Below are 24,561 nucleotides of genomic sequence, written 5' to 3' on the forward strand. Positions count from 1 at the left end.
CTCTCCAGCCCCTCAAGTTTCCCCACTCCCTGGGGCCTCAAGTCTCCTGAGAGTTAGATGCATCTTCTCTCATCACCAAAGTCATACCAGGCAGTCCCCTGCTGTATATGTATCGGGGTTTCATATCAGCTAGTGTATGCTGCCGGGTTGGTGGCTCCGTGTCTGAGAGATCTCAGGGGTCCTGGTTAGTTGAGACTGCTGGTCTTCCTATGGGATCTTCCTCCTCCTCAACTTCTTCAAGCTTTTCCCTAATTCAACTACAGAGGTCCCTGACTTTAGAACTTTGGTTGGGTGTAAGGATCTGCTTCTGTCTTGGGCAGCTACTTGTTGGGCCTCTTGGAGGACAGCCATGCTAGGCTCCTGTCTGTAAGCACCCTATACCATCAGTAATAGTGTCAGGCTTTGGAGCCTGTCCTTGAGGCGGATCCCTTAAAATTTGCATGCTCACCATAACGTAGGAAAGTGTAAATTCAAACCTCAAAAAATATTCGTGCCACCTCAGTGTGAGTAGAGAATATCAAGTTTTTATATCCTTATAAGTTTGATATGAACGACATAAAGAGGGGCTGGTGAGATGGCTCAGTGGTTAAGAGCACTGGCTGCTCTTCCTAGGTCCAGAGTTCAATTCTCAGCAACCACATGGTGGCTTACAACCATCTGTAATGAGATCTGATGCCCTCTTCTGGTGGATCTAAAGACATGGCAGTGTACCTATATACTTAAATAAAAATCTTTAAAAAAATGACATAAAGAAAAGAAGGTGTCATGAAAACAATCAGGACGTTAAACACACACATAAACCTTAATAGCCGAGAAAAATGGGACAGAGCAGTTCCAGTATTGTACGGATATGAAAAGAAAGGGAAACCAGTATTGAGAAATGACTTCTTTCAAGTTCTTTCTCAATTCACAGCAGCAAACTTCACAGGGCCAGGAGATGGAAGCAATCTGTTTAAGTGACTTATGAATGAAGCCCAGTAAATACATAAATGGATAAATTGCTTTCTTTTTGGCCAATATAGAAAGAATGTATATTAAGTGTAATAAGCATGCACAGGATACAATACTATACATTCTTGTATATAAATACTAAAGTATTTTAAGTCAATAAATGTATTTTACTGGAACTGGTATTAGAGTAGTGTCATTGAAATTAATATAGGATGGTTAGAGAAAGACTTAACAATCTTGTTCTGAAAACTAAGACTTCTCACATGCTACACAATACTTGTAGAAAAATGAGAGTAGCAAAATATTGAATATTACTAAATCAGTGATTTTCATTAAATATTTTAAAATTTCATTCTAAGTTCTACATCAAGGAGCTTTCCAGAAATACTATTTATTCTCTAATTCTAACCAATCAATTGTCAGAACAATAAGTTTAGTTCTAAATATTTTTTCTTATTTTAACAATTCACCTTTTTTATTTGAACTATCTAAATATCCAAAATACCATATGTTTTCATGAGCCTTAATATAATATAAAAATTACAGGAGAATGAAGACTGAAGTGTGGACACTATGCCCCTCCTTAGATTTGGGAACAAAACACCCATGGAAGGAGTTACAGAGACGGAGTTTGGAGCTGAGATGAAAGGATGGACCATGTAGAGACTGCCATAGCCAGGGATCCACCCCATAATCAGCATCCAAACGCTGACACCATTGCATACACTAGCAAGATTTTATTGAAAGGACGCAGATGTAGCTGTCTCTTGTGAGACTATGCCGGGGCCCAGCAAACACAGAAGTGGATGCTCACAGTCAGCTAATGGATGGATCATAGGGCTCCCAATGGAGGAGCTAGAGAAAGTAGCCAAGGAGCTAAAGGGATCTGCAACCCTATAGGTGGAACAACATTATGAGCTAACCAGTACCCCGGAGCTCTTGACTCTAGCTGCATATATATCAAAAGATGGCCTAGTCGGCCATCACTGGAAAGAGAGGCCCATTGGACTTGCAAACTTTATATGCCCCAGTACAGGGGAATACCAGGGCCAAAAAGGGGGAGTGGGTGGGCAGGGGAGTGGGGGTGGGTGGATATGGGGGACTTTTGGTATAGCATTGGAAATGTAAATGAGTTAAATACCTAATAAAAAATGGAAAAAAAAATTACAAAATTGGAAATGTTATGAGTTCTTCTAAAGTATTTTATTTATTTATGTTGCTGAATATCTGTCTGTATGTTACATGTATACATTGGCTGTGGAGAGTATGGAATTTCATGGAACTGAAATGGTAAAAGGTTTGTGGGTGCCAGGAATCACCCATGGCCTCAGAAAGAAGTCATTACCCTTATCCACTGAGCCATATCTCTGTCTCCTATTATGAATGTTCTATGTGGGCAAGGAATAATTACTAACGTTTGTACTAATGAAACAGTGATATTATAATGTCTACTTGTATATGATTGTTTTACAGATGCTCCTAAGTTTGTTTCAAATCAGACAATGTATTACTCTTGGGAAGGAAATCCAATCAACATAAGTTGTGATGTGACAGCAAACCCACCTGCGTCAATCCACTGGAGAAGAGAGAAACTGCTCTTACCAGCTAAGAATACGACTCATTTAAAAACTCACAGTGTAGGAAGAAAGATGATACTCGAGGTATGCTCTTACATAAACATCAATATCGATATTTGGGGCAGATAATATGAGAGAATAGAATTAAATTTCTATAGCAAAACATTGAAATATTTATATAAATTATATTTTACTTTTTAAAACTTGTGTTGGCACAACATTCTATTTGACTGACCTCTCTTCATATATCCCCAAAACATTCATGAATTCACATTTTGAAAGTGAAGTATGATGATGTCAAAAAGAATAGGGAGCTGATATAATACTTTAGTTTTTAAAAGTCAAATAATTAACTTTAATGCTGATAATGCCACTGATTATTTGTTAATAATTGTTATTCTTCGGCTGGCATATAAAAGTTATCATAGGTTAATAGTGTGTAATTCTAGAATAGGTTCCTAAATAAAGCACTTTGGGGGGGATATCAATGATTATGTATATATTGGAAATATTTAAATTTCCAGTAAATATCTGTTAATATATTTTGGTTATTTCACCTTATATTTTGTGAAGCTCTTTAAATCTTCCACTTGTTTAGTTTATTATTTTTCTATCCTTATCACTAAATTTTAGAAAGAACAACTTAACATAAGATTGATTTTTGGTACACTGTTCCAGACTGTTCAGCAGTAGTAGTAGTTTAGCATTATACACTTGGACAGAGCATTACAAGGTGTGACTAGGTAGTGGAGAAGTCTTCTGCTGCTGCTGATTCTTCTTGTTTTTTAATTTTATTTTCTTAGATATTTCCATTTTGTTTGTTTGTTTGTTTGGTTTTTCAAGACAGGGCTTCTCTATGTAGCCCTGGCTGTCCCAGAACTCACTCTGTAGACCAGGCTGGCCTCGAAATCAGAAATCTGCCAGCCTCTGCCTCCCAAGTGCTGGGATAAAAGGCATGTGCCACCAAGCCTGGCTGATATTTTCTTTATTTATATTTCACATGCTATCCCGAAAGTTCCCTATACTGCCCCCCCCCCTTGCTCTGCTCCTGTACCCACTCACTCCCACTTCTTGGCCCTGGCATTCCCCTGTACTGGGGCATATAAAGTTTGCAAGACCAAGGGGCCTCTCTTCCCAATGATGGCCAACTAGTCCATCTTCTGCTACATATGCAGCTAGAGACACGAGCTCTGGGGTACTGATTAATTCATATTGTTGCTTCTATCAGATGAGAAGTGGGAAGCAGGAGGCTGTACAGAATGGCCTTTTACATTTTTTTTTCAATTTCTTTTGTCCTGGTCTTAGCCAATAAAATAGTGCAGCCCAGATTAAGAATCCTCTCAAGAAACATACTCATAGGGACACCCACAGAGATATTCTCAGTCAAAACCAAACATCACACTGAATTTCTTGTAAAGAAAAAAAAAAAAAAAAAAAAAAAAACAAACCTTGTTTGGGGCTGGAGAGGTGGCTCAGCAATTGACTGCTCTTCCAGAGGTCCTGAGTTCAATTCCCAGCAACCACATGGGGGCTCCCAATCATCTGTAATGAGATCTGATGCCCATTCTTGTGTATCTGAAGACAGTTTACACACACACACACACACACACACACACACACACACACACTGTTTATATATATAAACATTGTTTGATCAAAGGTCCATATTGCCTTCTATGAAAGGTTGGTTAATTCTTTCTTCCTTGTTTGTTTCTTATTATGCTTTCTTCACTTCCCCCACCCCATTGGTATCTATTTCCCATTTCTTTCAATCTGAGCTCTTTTAAGTGATTTCTGTTTTTTTTTTTTTTAATCATAACATTACAAACTAATTGTCATAAACTTGTAAAGCCTAGGCTTCTTGGTTGCTTTGTTCCATGAGTGGAACAGTCTATGAATTCAGCCTTTTATTTATTGTTAACTCCTCAATTCAACATCTAGCCAGTTTTCTCATTCCTAATGTGAGCCTTTTGAAAATGTTTCCAGAGGAAATGTCTTTTTATAAACTATTAACTTTAAAAACAAACAAAAATTTCTGCTGGCGTCACAATACTTGCTACGGTTACTGATGCCTTAAACGCCGCTTTGTTTTCCAGTATGCTAAAGTCTTTCTCACATGATTGTGGGATAAGAAAATAGTCTTGCTAGTATATTTATAATAGAATGAAATTAGGCTGGTTTATTAAAAGTCACATGTGAAGATAATGAGCGTCTAAGTCATCTCAGGAAGTTCAAAAGGATTAGGAGCACTAAACTGTTAAATTCATCAACTTTGTCTAGATGGACATCGGACTAGATATGGATGACACTGCTTTCTATTTTCTCCTTATTCAGAACAATCATCTTCAGTCCACCTCAAATTTGTTCTCTATTTAATAGTCTCCCATTACCATAAGATCATTTCTTCTCTCATTTAGGATAAGGTTGGAATTAATGATCATTTCTTGTTCTTAGCATAGTCTCTCTTTAAACAGTTACTGGAATTGGAAATTATATTATTACTAATGTTAAATATCTTTGAAGAACTGTGATTGAAGAATTCCTCTATATTAGAATTATACAGAGTTAGCCCCAACTTTTACTAGTTAATGCCCAGAATGTTAACTTAATTATAGATTTTAATCTGAAGCTGGCATCAGGTATTTTCCTAAACAAACAGAAAATGGAACCGAGGTAATTATTATAGATTTAAAAATTCTGTATTATAGCATTTACACAAGGCATTCTTTTCATGTAAAATATATTTTGTGAAAAATGAAAATCATGCAGGTCTGTAGCTAAACACTGAATTAAAAATGAGGCATAGTGGCTTACTTATATTCGCAACTTATCAGAGTCAGAGGCATGGGTATATCACAGAATGTGCAAAGACAAACTGAGCGAGCTTCTAGTGAATTCTAGGTCAACATGGGATACAGAAGGAGACCAAGCCAGCAAATAAATAGATAAATAAATAAATACAAAATATCAAAACAAAAACTAGTAAAGAAAGAAAACAATGTAGAACCTATTTTTAGTATCAATATTGTTTTCAACTTTACAGTTGCTTTGAGATTACATTGACTCCAAGACATATTTTCTACGTGCTCTGCTTATCAGAAGAGAAATAATTTTGTCAATGAATACATGCATCAAAATGAAAACATTGCGTTTGGAGGCTGATTATGGGATGGATCCCCAGGTGCAGCTGTCTCTAGATGGTTCATCCTTTTGTCTCAGCTCTAAACCTTGTCTCTGTAACTCCTTCCATGGGTGTTTTGTTCCTATAGGTGGAACAACAATATGAACTAACCAGTACCCCCGGAGCTCATGTCTCTAGCTGCATATGTAGCAGAAGATGGACTAGTTGGCCATCATTGAGAAGAGAGGCCCCTTGGTCTTGTAAACTTTATATGCCTCAGTACAGGGGAACACCAGGGCCAAGAAGTGGGAGTGGGTGGGTAGGGGAGTGGGGGGGCATATGGGGGACTTTTGGGATAACATTTGAAATGTAAATGAAGGAAATACCTAATAAAAATGTAAAAAAGAAAAAAAAAGAACCCCCCCCAAAAAGAAGACATTGATCCAGTTAATGAATTGATAGAACATGAATCACTTCAATTTTGAATGGCCAGCTTTGTGATTTTGTCTTTAAAAATATTATGCCGGGGCCTAGCAAACACAGAAGTGGATGCTCACAGTCAGCTATTGGATGGATCACAGGGCTCCCAATGGAGGAGCTAGAGAAAGTACCCAAGGAGCTATAGGGATCTGCAACCCTATAGATGGAGCAACATTAGGAACTAACCAGTACCCCTGAGCTCTAGACTCTAGCTGCATATGTATCAAAAGATGGCCTAATCAACCATCACTGGAAAGAGAGGCCCATTGGACACACAAACTTTATATGCCCCAGTACAGGGGAATGCCAGGGCCAAAAAAATGGGAATGGGTGGGTAGGGAAGTGGAGGGGGAGGGTATGGGGGACTTTTGGGATAGCATTGGAAATGTAATTGAGGAAAATACGTAATAAAAAATATTAAAAATTAAAAAAGGAAAAATATTAGCATTATACAGACTAAGCAGGTGACATTTATGCATTTAGAAATATAACTCAACTATAGATTTTAATCTATGAAACTGTGGTAAGAGCTTTTCCTAAATAAACAGAAAATGGAACTGAGGTAATTACTATAGATTTAAAAATGTATGCTTATAACATTTTCACAGGGCATGTTTTCTTGCAAAATATATTTCATGAAAAAATTAAAATCATGCAGGTCTGGAGATAAACATTGAATTCTAAACACATATGCATGTGCAAACAATTAAAGAGAAAAGAAGCTTTGATTTGAAAGACAGAAAGAAGAATATATGGGTATGTTTTGTAGAGGGCAAAAAAATGTAAAAATTATGTGAAAATTAAAAAATTAAAGTGTCAAATAATAATAGTCATAAAATATGTTTGCATTAATTATGAATGTTGGCTGGATAAAGAGTTCTATGAGGAGTCATATGAAAAATAATTGAACAAGTATACAAGTAGTAGCTATGCTTCAGATTTTAAAATATCCTTGATGTTTTAGCACTTTAATTTTTATTAATATGATTATTTTTAGATTGCCCCCACATCAGACAATGACTTTGGACGATATAACTGCACAGCTACTAACCGTATAGGCACAAGATTTCAGGAATATATTCTTGAATTAGCAGGTGAGTAAAGGACAGTAATATTTAACATTCATAAAATAACTTTGTATTTAGAAGGAATTTTAATTTAAGAAAGTTTTATCAACTAATTTTACAGGTAGTCAACAATATTTACAGCTTCATACATCATAATACAAAGAATTATTTGAAAGAATAAACCAAAGCTTATAATCTAGAACAGAAACACTTACATAATGAATAGTGAACACTTAATATTTTATGTTCATTTTAAATTTAATTTCTTCTCTTATATATGTGAGACTTTTTAAATAGGTAATGTATATTTGAGATAAAGTTATATTTAAAATAATGTAAAAGAACACTTTGAAATATTCATACATTAAAGCATTCAAAACTAAGTCAGTTTTATTGAAATCTGATATAAATCACTCAAGAGTTCTGAGTTTCTTCGACAGAAGGTGTGCAAAAATTCCACGGGAAAATAATGCAATAATTATAGTTTAAAATTATTTTAATTTATTATCATAGGAAATAATTTAAAATTGCAAACCTATCATCTATTTCATTAACCAACTGATGAATTTTCAACACCAATGATGAGAAAATTAGACACCTGGCCTATGAGAGCCATTCAAAAGAGCACAGAACAATTTCTGTAACAGTTCTTCCCACAAGCTTGAGGTAAATCTAATCTGAGGAAGCCTGATACTTAGTCACAATTCACCAGTGCAGGAAGCAGAAGGCAGAGTTCTCCTCCAGTAACTATAGTCTAAGGGCTCAAACAAAAACAACTCTTCCATATACTTTGGTCATTAATGTTCTATACAATTATAATATTTTTAAATAAGATGAAAATTTGAAATGTACAAATGTAAATTAATACATATATATAATTGTATGAGATAAAATAATGTCATATTGACAAATAGTTATCTGTGGCTAAAATATTGGTAATAAGCGGCCTTTTAGATATTGTATAACTCTCATTGATAATTATACTTTCTAAGTTGAAGGCATACATTTTATTCAGAAATGTTATTACTTACAAAATATTTAAATATTTTTAAAATGTCAAAACATTGTCCTGCACATGATGATGCTAAATAGTAGTATTTTGATTCTATGTTATGGAAATCAGCCATATACATTTATGAATTGTCAGGTTATGCTTATGCTTGGTTTTGCTATTTTTCCTGCTGTAGAAAAATGGCTTGATAAATAAGACAGACATTTTCAGCTTAATTGAACCATGTTTAGATTAATTCTCATAGAGTTCAGAGAAATTCATGAAATAATATTTTCATCTATTTACCAGATATAGTGGATACTCATGGACTGTGAGACGTACATTTAGACATGTTTGTGTGAACAAATGAACAATATGCTTTAACAATGATCATGAGAACATGTAAACTTGTTCAAAGGACTTCCCAGAGTAGGTCACACCAGCAAGAATCATTTCTATTTGCATTAAAAATTTCTCCCTGTGAACATAATGGGTAAAGTTTGTTTACAATAATGTTTATTTTTATCTATTCTGCTTGTAATGGAAAGGCTTATAATACTGTGACTTTGTTCATATACAATATAGGTAATGTTGCAATCATGATAATAATATATTTCTTTAAATATTAACAGGTCTTTCTCTTGAGTCCTTCTCTTGGATAGTTTGAGTGAATGCTACTAAAAAAAAGCTATCGTCAAATAACATTTCTAGCAGCTAAAAAAAATGGGCACCTTCATTTGGCACTGAAGTTTCTTTGCCATATGCTGCAAAAGATATTTATAAGTTTATCCCCCAAGCAGAACGCAAGTTCTCAAAGGTAGAAGATAGATGTTATTATAGCCTAACATAGTACAGACTGACATATTTAAGTTACAGTAGATGTTAATGTGGCAATGTGTTTTTATTTACAATACATGAATGTAATATTACAGGTCAACGTCTGGTGAATAGAAAAATACCTTGACTATTTTAGGCATTTAATTTTCATAAATAACCTTTTTCAATTTTTTCTGGTAACTTATTTGACATGCTTTTTCTTCTTCTTCTTGCTATTAAGTGAAGTCTAAGATACTGGCACTGAAGAATTGATCTTTTTAAACCTCGGGTCAAGACCTGTACTTACCATTTTTAAAGTTCAGGTTGTCATATTTGACTCATCTTTTTAACCTACAGAGACTCTGTCAAATTCAATGTTTCGGTTTTCTTTCCAAGATTGATTTAATTCATAAATATCATAAAGCTGCCACCTATATTTCCATCTATGTCAGAGATAAAACTCTAGAAGTCACTTTGAAGAGCAACAACCTGATTCGAGGTTAAGCTGTGTCAATTGAGCAGAATTTTGTAGATAGAGAATAATAGTTCAGTGGTCTAAGTGATCAGACAGCATTGTACCTTAAAACAGGTCTAAGTTAGTTGATTTGAAATACTCAGATTATCGACTGATTCTAAATCTGTTTCTCTCTATGAAATGGCATGGAAGGTATACACAGTGCTATATATTTAGAAAATTCATGAAGTACACAGGCATGCTCAGTGACTAATCACAAAGTTCTTTGATGTTCTAGTTACCATACTGTAAGAAAAGAACAACTTGTGTTAATAATGATTTTCTTGGAAATTTGTTTGGCCAGTTTCTAAGTACAAGTTAACCACTTGTTCAACAAATATGTGGAGAGTTTCCTTTAGGTGCAATAGAGACTTTTGGATCTTAGGGATGAAAGGTTGAACAAGAAAGACACCCAGTCATTACCTAAGTTCAAGTTCAATACCTGTGAGTTTCAATAGAACTTGAATTCAAAAACTTGGCAACAGGAAATTGATTTCTGATTGGCGTTCCTGGGAAAGCTTCAAATAGTTGTCAGCTTTTGAACAGGGACAGAAGAAGAAAGAAGAAATGGGGCCAGTAAAAAGGGAAAGACTTAGCGGGTCAAGGTGACCTTGACAATAGAAGTGCTGTGCCATGAAAGAGTAAGAGCTACTTTGAAATGAGACATTTAGTGGAGGACTCCAGAAAAAAAAAAGTTCTATCATCATCTCAGTGTTTGGCAACGGGAATAGACAAGTAATGAAAGACCAAGCCCCAGATTTATTTTAAATAAATTTATATTTTTATCAATGGCATAGATGATTAAAGATTGATGATGTTTATTCATAGTGCGGAATTCACTTATTCTGCAAGAACAAGAGACTGCTTTAACCTCAGCACATGTTACAGAGAGTTGCTCTTTAGCAGTTTCTCTAGATATTTTTCATCCAATAAAATACATGGACATATAGATAAATAGATGATATGTGATAGATATAACGATGGAAGAAAGAAAATAGATAGATGATAGAGATAGAAAGATGAATAGGGACAAATGGACAAACAGCTACTGTGATTCTTCCTCAATATACAAAGGGTTTGGTGTGTGAACTTTATTGGCTTATGAGACATAGTTAATGATGCCAATTTAAAATGATAGATGTGTGCATATTGCTTATGAGAGTATGAAGACTTGCCTATTTACAAAAAAAAAAAAAAGTAAATTCCCTTTGACATCTTGATAGTGATTGAGCAGTTCAATGGAAAATTTAGAGACCTTAAAAACCAAATAAAAGAAAAGCCAGTAGTCATCATGTAGGTCTCAGATACCATCTCCAATGAGATCCAGAGTTCAAGTCTGAGAACACTGACTGGATATGGCAAACTATTGTTGCTAAACTACCACACCGCTGATGTTCCAGCAATACCTTATATGGAGATTAGAACATGGGCCCCACCTTAGTGACTGCAGATGCTTTTGAGCCTCCTATAAAAAATGAGAATGATATTTGTTGTGGTAAATCTCCAACCCAAATATGTCCCAGCAAATGAAAACACAACTCAGTTAATATGAATACATGCTGTGCACCTAGACTGGGCAGATCTACCACTATACTACCATCTTCCACATCTATGAGACACCTTAGAACTTGCAGTTTCTCCAGGCCACATGCTTCTGCTCTGCTTTTCTTCTTCTTCCTCCTCCTCTACATCCTCTCCCTCTTCCAGGTTTTCCTTCTTCCCTCTCTCAACCTTCTGCTTCACCTTCCCTTTATCTGCCCAATCATCTGCTCTCCTATATTTTACAAATTAAGGTGGGAAACAGGTTTAGAGGAAATCACCTGAGTGCAGACTCATTCCTTGTTCACAACAAACTCCCTCACAGGATAATGGAATTAACATAGAATATAATTAGCCCCAGGACTAGCAACAACATTTTCCCCTTTCTGTCCAATTAAAAAACTATTTTATCTTAGAACAAAACTATTACTATTTTGTAATTTTTAAAGTGCAAGAGACCTAACACCCAGTCCATTATCTTTGTTAATTAAATAGAAACTCTGTCATCTGTCCTTACTTAAAAGATCTGCCCCTGGCTATGTCTTGGCTTTAGATTGGATGCCATCTGAAAACCATCCCCTCAGATCTGTTCCTCTCAAAGTAAAAAGCCTGGTTTAGTTAGGAGACTGTGTAGTTTTTCAACCCCATCAGAAATCCGAGAGTGACTGATATTAACTGAAAATATATAGGACACCTAACACAGCTTCTAAAACTTAGCCAATTTATAGAAACCGCTGATCACTTGGACAGTCCCTTACTTCAACACTTTGGAGCATAGGTCTTCAGCCAGTTACTGACCAAGGTCATCTGACAGACTTAGAGAAACAGGACTATTAAGAACTAGCCTACTCTGTCTCGGCAGAATCAAGCTGTCCTAACCGGTAATTGTGTCCTTTCTTTGGACAGTATTATTCATCTGTGGATGAAGTGAGGTGATTCTTACCCGATGGCTGTGTTGCCACAACTGCAGTAACTCAAAGATGCTCAGTCTCTTCTTTGAATCCAAGACAGGGAAAGCTGTCAGGAGCAGACTGATCTCGACAAGTGAATAAATAACATTAAACGTCACATTCTGTGGACTTCTGACGTTTTTGAAAACCAACTATGTGAAGTAATCTGGACTGTTCCCTGTTAACTACTCTTAGCCAGTTCTATTTAAAATAACTGAAAACACCCTACCAATAAACTCAGAGCCATGGATTTCCTATTTGGTCCTAAATTCACAGACTTACACATCTCAGATCTGTTTATAAGGACAGCAATAGAAGAACTGGGTCCAAGCCCAGGACTCCCATTTTTTTTTTTTTAGAATCAAAGGCAACCTATAATAATCACCCCCAGTCCCAAAGCTTAGGGAACTGGGATGAGAAGTCTTCATAACTTCTTTAAGCTGAATATGGGTGTTGAGATATTTTTGAAGGGAGGGGGAAGGGTAGGGAAGTGGGGAAGTTGGTTGGCTTTAAGAAGACCACACCAGTGATTCTATTAGTTTCTGATGTCTGTGTCCTGGCTGGATCGGGATGAAAAACCACAACATCATGAGTTCAGGCAGGTCAGTTCAGCATGTCTGATAATGGAATTCACCAAGGCTGTATATTAGGTAATATATAAATCTCAAACAAAATTTTATTATTTTTATTTGACTCTCTGGAATCTAGTTCTCAGGGGGTCTCCCTCTATCAAATCTGATTCATAGAACCCTGGAAGGTGTAAATACCTTAATCACCTTTTACAAAAACACAAAGACAAAACCTTTTCCTGAAATCAGCATATCCTTCAGCTGGTAACCAGGAAAACCTGTAGCTTGCCCTCTGTCCCAGAGGAACAACAAAACCACCACAATACTCAAAATCACACACATTTTAGCCTATTTGTAATATCAGGATATTAACCCAAATTTCCCATGGGGTCCATGTTAGAGAATATGAGTCTCCTGCAGACTTTATTATACCATCTTTAAAACAATTGATTCACACTTCTATCTATACTTGCTTGTAAGAGGCTACTTGTGAAACCAGGATTTAAACTCAAAATCCCCATGCAGCCCACATTAGACAGAATATGAGAATCCTGTAAGATTTATTAGAGCAATATATCTTTATACCATCTTTAAGTCAAATTTCTGCTAATTTTTGCCTATAGGAAGCAGAGAACTTTTAATTGTTAAGCTCTTAGAGCCATCCTGTTATACCATCAATCTGTTATACCCTCTACCAGAAGCTACAAACATTTATTTAATTAATACCTATTATAATATCTATCTGTTATTCTTTCTACCTGGAGACACAGACTTATATTAATTAATACCTGTTAATTGCAGGTGACTATCACTGCTATCTCTACTTGGAGTCAGTGACTAATATTCCCTATCTAGTTCCAAACCGCAGGTAAAATTTTCCATCTTTAAGTATCAAAAGGTTATATTTCTCTCTTTATATCAATGAATTACCTGGTCCAGAGCCATTTGTACCTTTGTCACCGAATTCTTTATGCACAGGGAGAAGCAGAGTGTAAAGAGACCCACATTGGCTGTGTCCCTATTTGGAGATGAGGGAAGCAGGCTGGGAAGCAAAGGATAAAGGGAAGCAAAATCCGAAAGGCTCTCTCTGCATGAATGTCTTTCTGCCATTCTCTGTAGGTCCCTCAAACCCAGTCAGCTTCAAATCCAAACTGCTACAGCGTAGGTCACTGCCATATCCTCACTCAGGGGTTGAAGGGGCAATGAATTTTTATCTCAGGTTAGTTGAATTCAAACCAATATGTAGGGCATCATTTTGTTTAGGTAATTCTCCAACCCAAATATGCCCCAGCAAATGAAAACACAACTCAGTTAATATGACTGCATGCTGTGTACCTAGATTGGGCAGATCTACCACTACACTACCATCTTCCACATCTATGCGACCCCCTTGGAACTTGGAGTTTCTCCAGGCCACATGCTTCTTCTCTGCTTTTCTTCTTCCTCCTTCTCTGTGTCCTCTCCCTCTTCCATTTTCTCCTTCTTCCCTCTTCCAACCTTCTGCTCCACCTTCCCTTTATCTCCCCAATCATCAGCTCTCTTTTATTTTACAAATTAAGGTGGGAAACAACAGATTTAGAGGAAATCACCCGAGTGCAGACTCATTCCTTGTTCACAACCTCTCACAGGAGAATGGAATTAACATCAAATATAATTGGTTCCAGGGTTATCCACAACAGATATTCATTGCTTCTGATGTCCAAAGCTGGGGGAAACCACTTTTTATTTTAAATGCCAAAATGAATACGGGAAAGGCATACTTGGACTTTTCATTCCATGTGCTAAGAGAGAGGACTATAATATAGGAAAGTATATTAAGTAGGATCCTAAAAGATAGGATGTGAGGTTGGATTAAGTCAACCATTTATAAACATCAATTTCTTCAGATGTCACAATGCTACTCAATGTGTTGTTAGAATCTGAAGAAGTAAAAGCTGGCTCAGAGCCTTTGCCAACAACTTTGCCATAATTCTTAGATATCTAGTTCTCAGAAGCAAATACAGTAGTAGGATTTAAGAAGTACATACTCAGGAAAATGTAGGACCACATGGCTTCAATCACTGTAACTTTGCCTTACAAATTGTGTGACATAAAACAAGATGTCCAACTCTAGTGTTTCCTAGCCTAAGAATGAACACACAGACTTCATCATACCGGATGGTAGGGACCAGTGAAGCACTTTCCTCCACAGCAGAATAATACAAAATTGACTAGTTTTATTTGTTTGTTTTGTTTCATTTTATCACCTTTGTTCAACATATTGTTGGAAATCCTAACTAAATTAGTTATGTAGGAAAATTATAACAAATTTCCAACTCACCTCAAACTTCAGTTTGTTTTCATAATCTTCTATTTAAAATCCTAAATATTCCCAAACAAGCTGATAGAACAAACGATTATAAAAGGCAACAGAACACAAAAACCAATAAACATATTAATACATAATATTTCTATATGCCAGCACTATTCACATGATTGAAAAATAATTAAGGAAACAATTCCTAAATAGCTAAAGACACGGGACTATATATATATATTTGACCAAGCAGAGGGCATATCGGCACACACACATTCAAACTATAAAATATAACTTACAGACTAATGAATAAACAATTGTATATGCTTTATTCTTGAGATGAAAGAATTCTCATTTCTTAAAAGACCCAATTTATGTGAAGTTATATATAGATTCAATACAAGCTCAATCAATGTACCAATAAAAATGCTTTATAGAAAAAAATTCCTAAAACTTATCAGGAACATCACAAGACTCCAGAGAAACAAGGCAATCATGAAGAAAATAAAAGGAATTTATTTAAAAATACACTTGAGAAGATCTGCTTCACAACCAAGGAAGACTTGGCAGTTCTCTTCCAGTTCCTCACTCCTGCAGTGTATGTGACATGTTTTATGTTGTGTGATTTCATGTAATGATGTTTTTTTCTGAATGACTGGGAAAAATACACTAGACATTGTCAATATTTTTACATCATCCTTAAAGTTCCTGTGATATAGGTTTCAATAATTTCATTGCAGAATTTTTTGGGTATATAATTTTTCTTATACTATTTGTACTGACGTTGTAACAATTATTCCTAAAGACACTTTTAATTATAAGTCTACCTAGACTACTTTGAGATTTACAGTAAGCAATTAATTGGTACAATAATATGCTCAAGGTAATTTTATGATGACTTAGTAATTAAAACCCAATATTGATGAAAACCATTTATCTTATAAAAAAAACGATTTCTTTATATTTTTAAAATTCTGAGTGCAGTTCTTTAGGTTCAACCAGACCTTGTGCACATGAGACCAGTTCTTGATATGACCACTCTTATTTATTTCCATTTGATTTAGGATCTCATTAACTTCTCAGGATGATCTTAAAATTTCATTTTGCGTTAAAAAAGCCTTGAAATTGTATTGAGTTTTTTCTCAGTTACCCAAAAAGTTGAGAGGATGGGCCTTAATTCATGGCCCAAACTAACCATATAATTGTTGGAACAAATAAAATGATTTATAAAATATATTAATCATAATGCTTAAATTTACTATTCTTAAAATATAATGTACTTCTTTATGTATGTATTTTTGCATTTATCACTTTTGTAAAACATGTGTACATGCAGAAATACATGCATAGGCATGTATAGATAGATAGATAGATAGATAGATAGATAGATAGATAGACTTGTTTGCATTAACTTCAAAAAAATACATTTTACAGAAAATGTAGAAGCAAATATTGGTAAGAGCAATTGATTTCCCCAAGGATATTTTTCTTTTATATTGAATAGACATTCATGTCATTGTGCAAGGTTTGTAACTAAGATGCGTTAAGGAATATTTTATTACTCACTAAGTAACTCATTTCTAATTCAACCATATTGCTTACTATTTTATTTTATTGCTAATTCTTGAAGCAAAATAATTGTTAGTAGTATCCATCCTCACTGTCTAGGTTGTTTCCTTCATAGATGTCCCCTCTAGTCCCCATGGAGTGAAGATTATAGAGCTGTCACAGACCACAGCCAAGATCTCTTTCAATAAACCCGAATCCCATGGAGGTGTGCCTATTCATCACTATCAAGTGGATGTCAAAGAAGTGGCATCAGAAACCTGGAAAATAGTACGCTCCCATGGAGTTCAAAGTGAGTTATTTATTTCGATATATATTTCGAGTAGTAAGTCTGATATTGATGTACCTATATGATTACCTTCTTATTTTTCTTCATTTTTTTTTTCTTTTCTTGCCGGGTGATTGAGAAATTATAGCCACTTTCTTATTTTACTTAAAAGTAACTTTAATGTAGATCTGCAATTTCTACTTGTTTTAGTTTTCAGAGAGTTAAGTTTTGTTTTAAAGATTTCGGTAACAAACACACAATTGTCTATATGGCAGGTTAGGTACCTTTTATGTACTACATTTGCAGTTATTTAAGCCATCTACTTTAATAAGAATAGATAGATAAATTGATATCTATTCTTTAATAAGAATAAATAGATAAAAGAATTTTAAGAGAAAGCTTAATTGTGTCTCTTCATGAAAAGACAGTTGTAGACAAGATGCATGTGGAAAGTGAATTCTCTGAAATGAGTCCTTATTTTCGTTTTCATACATAGTTATGAATGCGATATCACAAAGCAGATAAATGGCCTGAGTACGTATCAAACCATTAACACGAATTGTGATTTAAAAATGAACATTTGAATAATATAAGTTTCTATCTCAAATTGTGCCATTAAAGACATTTCTTATTACAGTACAAGCTATCTTCAGGAATTAATAAGAAATTACTTGGGGATATGCATGTTATATTATGAACCTGTAATCAAAGTGCTAAAGAATGGAGAGATATCACTACTCTCTACTTTCCTCTGTCAGATCTCTGACTTGACATTTTTGAAATTTTCAAATATAATGGCTGGAGTATTCTGAAAAGATGAGTGGGAATATAACACAGCCCAGGAGGAAAATGAAATTGTATATATATCATGTCAGAAAAGTTTCAATTTCTATAGTAGGAACAATGTGATGATATTTTACAACAAAAATACCAAAATCTTGCAATAAATTAGCTATTGATCATTTACTCTACATTTTGTATATTGTTACAAATAGGTGATTGAATATTGCCTCTTTAATTTTGATAAGCTCAATCAAAAATATTGGGAACTCTGTAGTATTTCTCCAACTAAGAGCTTGCTGCAAACCTTATACTTGTGTTCACACCTCTAAATGGAATGATGGTTAAGGTTTGATTGAAACACAGCTCCTGTCCTTTTCAGGGGAGAAGTTCTTGCTACGGTCATCACTTAAAGTTGATAGATAAGTCTTTTTAGTCACTTGGCAAATTGAAGAGCTTTTTTTTTTTTTTTTTTTTTTTTTTTTTTTTTTTTTTTTTTTTTCCTAAGACAGGGTTTCTCTGTGTAGCCCTGACTGTACTGGAATTCACTCTTTAGACCAGGCTGGCCTTGAACTCAGAATTCAGCCTGTCTCTGCCTCCAAAGTGCTGGGTTTAAAGGTGTATGCCACCACTGCCCGGCATGAAGAGCTCTTTTGTATAAATCACAAAGATCTACATCACAATGTTTGTTTTGTTTGTTTGTTTGTTTGTTTATTTTGATCTCCATTCTCCGGCTGCCATTACATAGATGGAGCTAGAGCATTTGGGTATCCTCTGAGCCCAGGCCATTAACAGATTATGAAGAACGTCCTGGGAAGAGTTTGAAAACTGGAAAATTGGTTTGCTTCAGCCAAGTATGTAGTGAGGTTTCTTGCTGACTGTCATGGGCAAATAACTTAATACAGTCCTTTGGTCTTTTTTTACTCCCTGATTCACGTCAATTCATTTCAATCGTCTATGGGAAGACCATGATTACTCATGCATCTTTGTGAGCCTGTGAGGCCCATAGTCCTTTCAACAAGGCAACCTGAGGCCTCTGGCCTGAAGTCTACGTCCATAGCTAACATTGTATTATTTTTTTTTTATTCATACACTAACTAAAAGTTTTAAATCTGAACTAATTTCATTCATCTTAAAATACTGTTGGAATTTAAAATGTTTGTATTGAGTGGTTTAATCTCTAGTAAAAATTACTTAGAACATAGCTTTCATTTGTAATCATCTAATTCATCTTCTTAAAATAAGCACAGAGGAGTCAAAAAGGCTTACCAGGGCCTAGGCATAAATATAACCAAATGTAGATGGACCACAGACTTCCTCATTTTCCCTTAATTTTACTGTCCTTGAGCTTTCTAACTTTATTGTAAATATTTTGTCTATGAAATAATTTGTCTTCTATGAAAGTTCCAGCCACTACATTTAGCTCTCATTATCAGTTTAATTCATTTATTTTTGTGTATGTTGATACACTCTTTTCTTTTGTTGGTAAATTGATACTACATATTGTTCTTATCTCTGTCTAATTACTAATTTCACGGTTCATAATTAAAACATCTCTTGCTACATTTTACAGGAGAGACATATTGCCACACATTGTTTTTTTGTTTTTTTGTTTTTTTTTTTTGTTTTTTGTTTTTCCCTGCCACTAGCTTCCAGTGTTAAATATGTCATTAGGTATCAGCAGAGTCAGCATATGATCCTAGGTTTAGCATACAGTGGAAATATAACCATTGCAATTCCCTCAGTGTGTATCTGGAACAAGGCCAAACTAACCATTGGAGTAACAATCAACTAATTTTCAAAATATATTGACTTGTCACCAAATTATGTGTAAATATTGTGACATTTTTTAAAACAAAATATTTTTGTGTTATAAGTGTTTCTAAATCTTTAGAATGGGTATTTACCACATGGAATTTGGCATGTTTGCTGGTACCAAACTTGCTCAGTTCATGCTGGAGTGGTCATATTTATTGCCACTTTATTCACAATGGGTAGGAAATGGAACTACCTGATTTTACTACATCCAAGGCACATATAATTAAATGTGATACATACACACTATAAAGTGCTATTTGGTTGTAATGAACAATGAAATAGTCATGCTTGCTGGCAAATGGATGAAACTAGACAGGGAAGATTTGGAAAATTTCAAAATAATGAACTTCTGGAAACTTCGATTTTCACTTCACATTTTAGATCATTTTCACTGTTGTGTAACTCCCACATTAGCATTTTCCTGAGCAGATGTGAATGGGAAACAAGTAAGCTTTATGGAGAATTAATTATGTAAAAATGTGAGTGTTTTTATTCACTATGATAGATGCAGATAACCTCCTTTAATAGACCCTTTCCACATTACATGATGCTTTTAGAAGTTTTATGTTATTTGTTTTTAAAGTCACTTTTTACCTATGCAATGTTTGTTGTCTGAGAAATAGAAGGGATGTGTTGATTCTGTATCTTCTTTTGTGTTTTGATGTGTCACATTGGTTGTCCCATATCTGTCATATGTGAGAAGATAAATGGGGCCAGGCATAGTGACAGGCACAAACATTAATGCACTGGGAAAAGCTAAAGTTGTTTTATTTACATAGTTAGTCATTGTTCAACTTAAGAAGCAATATTGTTGTAATCCTAAAATAGAGGAAACATTTGCTGCAACTAAATGAATGCTTCAACCTAGTTCTTTCTTTTATCCCTGAGTATCTGACAGGATTCAGTTCCTTCCGTTGGATTCTCTGAGTAAAAAGAAAAATCTCTTTAATCACAATGTCCAAATAGCCTTAACTAGCAATATCTTAGGCATCACATGGGTAGAAACAACCTCAATGATTCCATTTGACAAGGCTGCACTTCTAGGAATAGTCAGACATATTAAAAAAAAAATGGGGTGGTTGTCAGGGAAGGGGGAAGAAAACATGAAATAGTCAGAGGATACCATTTCTATTAGACAAAATATTTATGTTTTAAGATCCATTGATAGCATGGGTCACTGCTGAACAACATTAAATTTCAAACTAAATAATTATAGAGATAGGATATCTAATAATACATACTGGGGAAGCAGCAAGAAAGAAACCGTGGGAATGATTCATAGTTTTTGATCTTGTGATGTTGATTTCATAGGTTTCAACTTACCTAAAAATTCATCGGTCACATATGAAGTAATATGAATTTTAATTTATTTTTAACATATGATTTATTTTTATTTCCTTTTACTATGGTACTTACAAATTATAACATTTTAGTAGGTGGACTAATTGTGTAGGAACCATATTTTCTTTTTATTAACTCTTACTTTTCTAAATAACTTAATGATAAATTATAAACTCTAATGTAAGAATTGCATATAAATTGATTATTTATATGCTTGTATATTTATGTTTATTTCTTCAGAAGGGCATTAACTAAATTAATGAGAAATTCTCTACTTATCATATGTTGATACAAAAGAATTAAATTAATATAATGCCGCAGTATGTTGGTACACACCTACTATATCATCACCCAGGCCCTATTCCTCCCCTCTTTCCCTCTCTCCCTCTCCCCAACCCCCCTTACACACACACACACACACACACACACATACACACACACACACACACACACACACACACACACACACACAGAGAGAGAGAGAGAGAGAGAGAGAGAGAGAGAGAGAGCTTTTCCTGTCCTTTCTAAGCTCCAATTAAGAGTAGATTATATTGTCTAGTTTTCTATTGTTCTTAATTATATGTTATAGAAAAGTACCTTAATGTACATTTTAAGATACAGTGTAGGCACATATTGTAAACAGTGAGTAATATTAATTTCACATTGTCATGGCCCAATGATCACTAATACATTTTTTATTTTTTATTTTTGGCTTTGTCTCCTGTTCCCTTTTTTAAAAATTTTAATATTTTTTATTACATATTTTCCTCAATTACATTTCCAATGCTATTCCAAAAGTTCCCCATACCCTCCCCCCTACTTCCCTACCCACCCATTCCCATTTTTTTGGCCCTGGCGTTCCCCTGTACTGGGGCATATAAAGTTTGTGTGTCCAATGGGCCTCTCTTTCCAGTGATGGCTGACTAGGCCATCTTTTGATACATATGCAGCTAGAGTCAAGAGCTCCGGGGTACTGGTTAGTTCATAATGTTGTTCCACCTATAGGGTTGCAGATCCCTAATACATTTTAAAAATATTGTAATACACCAATTCCTCAGTAAAGATTGTGATGACCTAAACAAGGAACCCCTTTTACTGAAGGAGATGAGATTATTTCATAAGAACATCTATACATGTCATCCTCCACTAGCTGAACGTTATAGCAGCATCATTACAAGTCAGGGAACAACATGTTTATCCTGCAGTGTTCCTTTAATTCCATGTGTTTATACTTTCTTGGATCAATCTGAGTTTCATTTTTTAAAGTATACGATTTCACTTTTACATAAACAGTTTAAAATAATCAGTGTTTAGAGTTATCTCTAAAGGTAACAAATTTACTACTCATAATGGTCCCTAGTACTTTAAAATTCGTTACAGGAATATTTTCTGTGATTACACGATTTCTAACATAAATGTGCCTGAAGGAAAAAGCTAGCCTTTTTAAACATCTATATTTCATATGTTAAAGGAGAAATTGACTGTAAAATTCTTCTGTCTGTGTTAAATGCAAATGTAATAAACTCTTATGTACTTCAAGGGAGGGAGTCTATGTGATCCACACTGATTCCCTATTCTCAGGGAAAGATTTTGTTCCAATTTGCATGCTATACAGGACTTTCTCCTCATAAAATTCAAAATAAGAATATTTGGAACTGTTTTTATTGTACCCATGATTTTGAAAAAGATACTAAATTTAGGTTTGAGGAAAGTGTGTGTGTGTGTGTGTGTGTGTGTGTGTGTGTGTGTGTAGGGACACACATTTTAAAATAGTAAATTAAACCACATCAGTATACATATCCATATACTAACATAGGAGGAAAATAGTGAAATAATTTCATACATAATTTCTCAACAGTTAAAAATGATCTCACAAATTTTTAGGTGAAAACACAAACCTATACTAATTCTGTGTAGAGCTTGGTCTCCTACACAAGGTGGTATTGCATAGCAAATACGTTTCTACATTTCAGCAACATTCATGATTTTCCTGAACTTACATGATCTTATTAGTTAGAACAGCACTTTGAAGAACTGATGCTGATTTGTGTGGATCCAGCATCTGTGATTGATGGGAAACTGACTGTGTTACCAGTGCTGTGTAGAAATTTAATCCACAGCAAGCTGAGTGAGGCCATAGCTCCCTGAACTGAAAATAAAGAGCTCAACTCAACACTCCTGTTCAAAGTCCATGAACTCTTTAAAATTCTTCAGAAATATAGTGTAAATATACTATCGAAAATTTTCATGGCAGTAAGTACTCTCCATGAGTGGACTATCTCTCTTACCTTGATAATGCACTCTTTGTTAGCACACTAAAACTCATCCTTACTACATATCCTATACATTAAAAATGTATGTAATAACCAGCATTTCAGCTCTTTGATAGTTATAATCAAGATTATTTATGGTTTTTCTATTACTGTAAATGCAAACAGTGAAAGTTTATGGGAAATAAAATTCTTGCACTAAAGAGCTATAGATTATATTAAAATTCCAGTGCCTTCTTTCTGCACAGTCATTATACAGAATATCCATATGCACTTTTGACATTCATGGTGATAAGTGTTTTCAGAAACGATGCTTTTCATACCTTTGCATGGTTCCTTCCCCCTCACCCCCCACTTTTGACGAAACTTAGAATATGAGGCTAAGGGAAGAGTCATAAGAAAGCAATAGAATATTCTCTAAAGTGTCAGGACTTATCTGTTTGAGGATCATAAACAGAATGAGAGTAAGTGAGTACAGAAAGCTGTGATGACTTAAAGACATCTAACTTGTGAATCAGCTACGACTGTAACTGCTTTTCCTTCAACAATGGAGAATCCCTTTGCGTAACTATTTTGTCTCACTCTTGTCAATGAGGGGTTCCTTATGTTTTCTTAAAAAGACAGTAGTTTATTTATTACAAACATGTTTTCAAATGAAACAAAGTTTAAATAGCCACACATAATACATTACTGAATATTTCCCTGAATACATATATGTGCATGTATGATAATTCATCATAGGTGTCTGTATATCCATGGAAATGAGTATTCTGTTTGCCTTAGGATATTAACTTCTGCCTAATATTTTGAAATCTGTGGATATTTGCCCCATCCAAACCAGTCTTCTTAAAGCTCTGACTGATTTTGCATTATTCTTTCTCACATGTTTACTTTAAATCAACTTTTAAAATACAGTTCTGAATGAGGTGTATATTTCACTTAGTCTTTGTAACATTTTATTGAACTTTACAGTAAAGTTTTTACATTTGTATTTTCACAGATGTTTTCACTTTTGTCCATGAAGATACTAATAGCCTTGGCTCTTCTTTTTTGAGAATGTGAAATATGAATCAGTGAATTCTACATTATCTGAGAATAATAAATCATCTATTTGCATATAATTTGTTTATTTTCAAACAAAATTTGATTTGAAATTAACTTTCTCAGGTACTTACTGAGCTACCACAATTCTTATGTCAAATGAAACTGTGTTATCTAAGTCATTTGATAGTTTCTTACTCATTTGGAATTTCCAGAAAGACATCCATTAATGCTTTGCAGGCTTAGAATAAAGATTCAAAATATAGGTACATGTTTCAGTTCTCCTTAAGATTAGCCCTTAGAGTTCCTTCTGTTCTCTCCTACTCTTCAGACCAAAGGAGAATTTGTGTCCATTTCATAACCCATATGCTACCACTGGATTCGTTTGCCTGGCATTTTTGAAAAATAGAAATGTTTGTGCCAGCATACAAAACCTGCCTGGTTTTAAAACCATGGACTCATTTACAGGAATTTGACAATTTATGATAGAAGAATGAGTATATTTTATGACACTGTTTCAACTTGAGTGTACTGGAAGAGTTTTTCTTCTCCTGAAATTAATTATTGTTTAAGAAAGAAATGAAAGCCACCAATTTTGATGTGGAC

General features: G+C 34.7%; 1 protein-coding gene across 2 annotated transcripts in view; it reads left to right on the forward strand.

Moving 5' to 3' along the window:
• The window catches only part of Ncam2 (neural cell adhesion molecule 2), a 423,594-nt gene that overhangs the window by 309,698 nt on the left and 89,335 nt on the right, over nucleotides 1-24,561 (forward strand). For both annotated transcript variants that reach the window (NM_001113208.1, NM_010954.4), the window contains exons 10-12: nucleotides 2,425-2,612; nucleotides 7,127-7,223; nucleotides 16,556-16,729. In NM_001113208.1, coding sequence (NP_001106679.1) covers nucleotides 2,425-2,612; nucleotides 7,127-7,223; nucleotides 16,556-16,729 — 459 coding nt within the window. The remainder of the gene's footprint in view (nucleotides 1-2,424; nucleotides 2,613-7,126; nucleotides 7,224-16,555; nucleotides 16,730-24,561) is intronic.

The sequence above is a fragment of the Mus musculus genome, chromosome 16 (assembly GCF_000001635.26).
Source record: "Mus musculus strain C57BL/6J chromosome 16, GRCm38.p6 C57BL/6J".
NCBI lineage: Eukaryota > Metazoa > Chordata > Mammalia > Rodentia > Muridae > Mus > Mus musculus.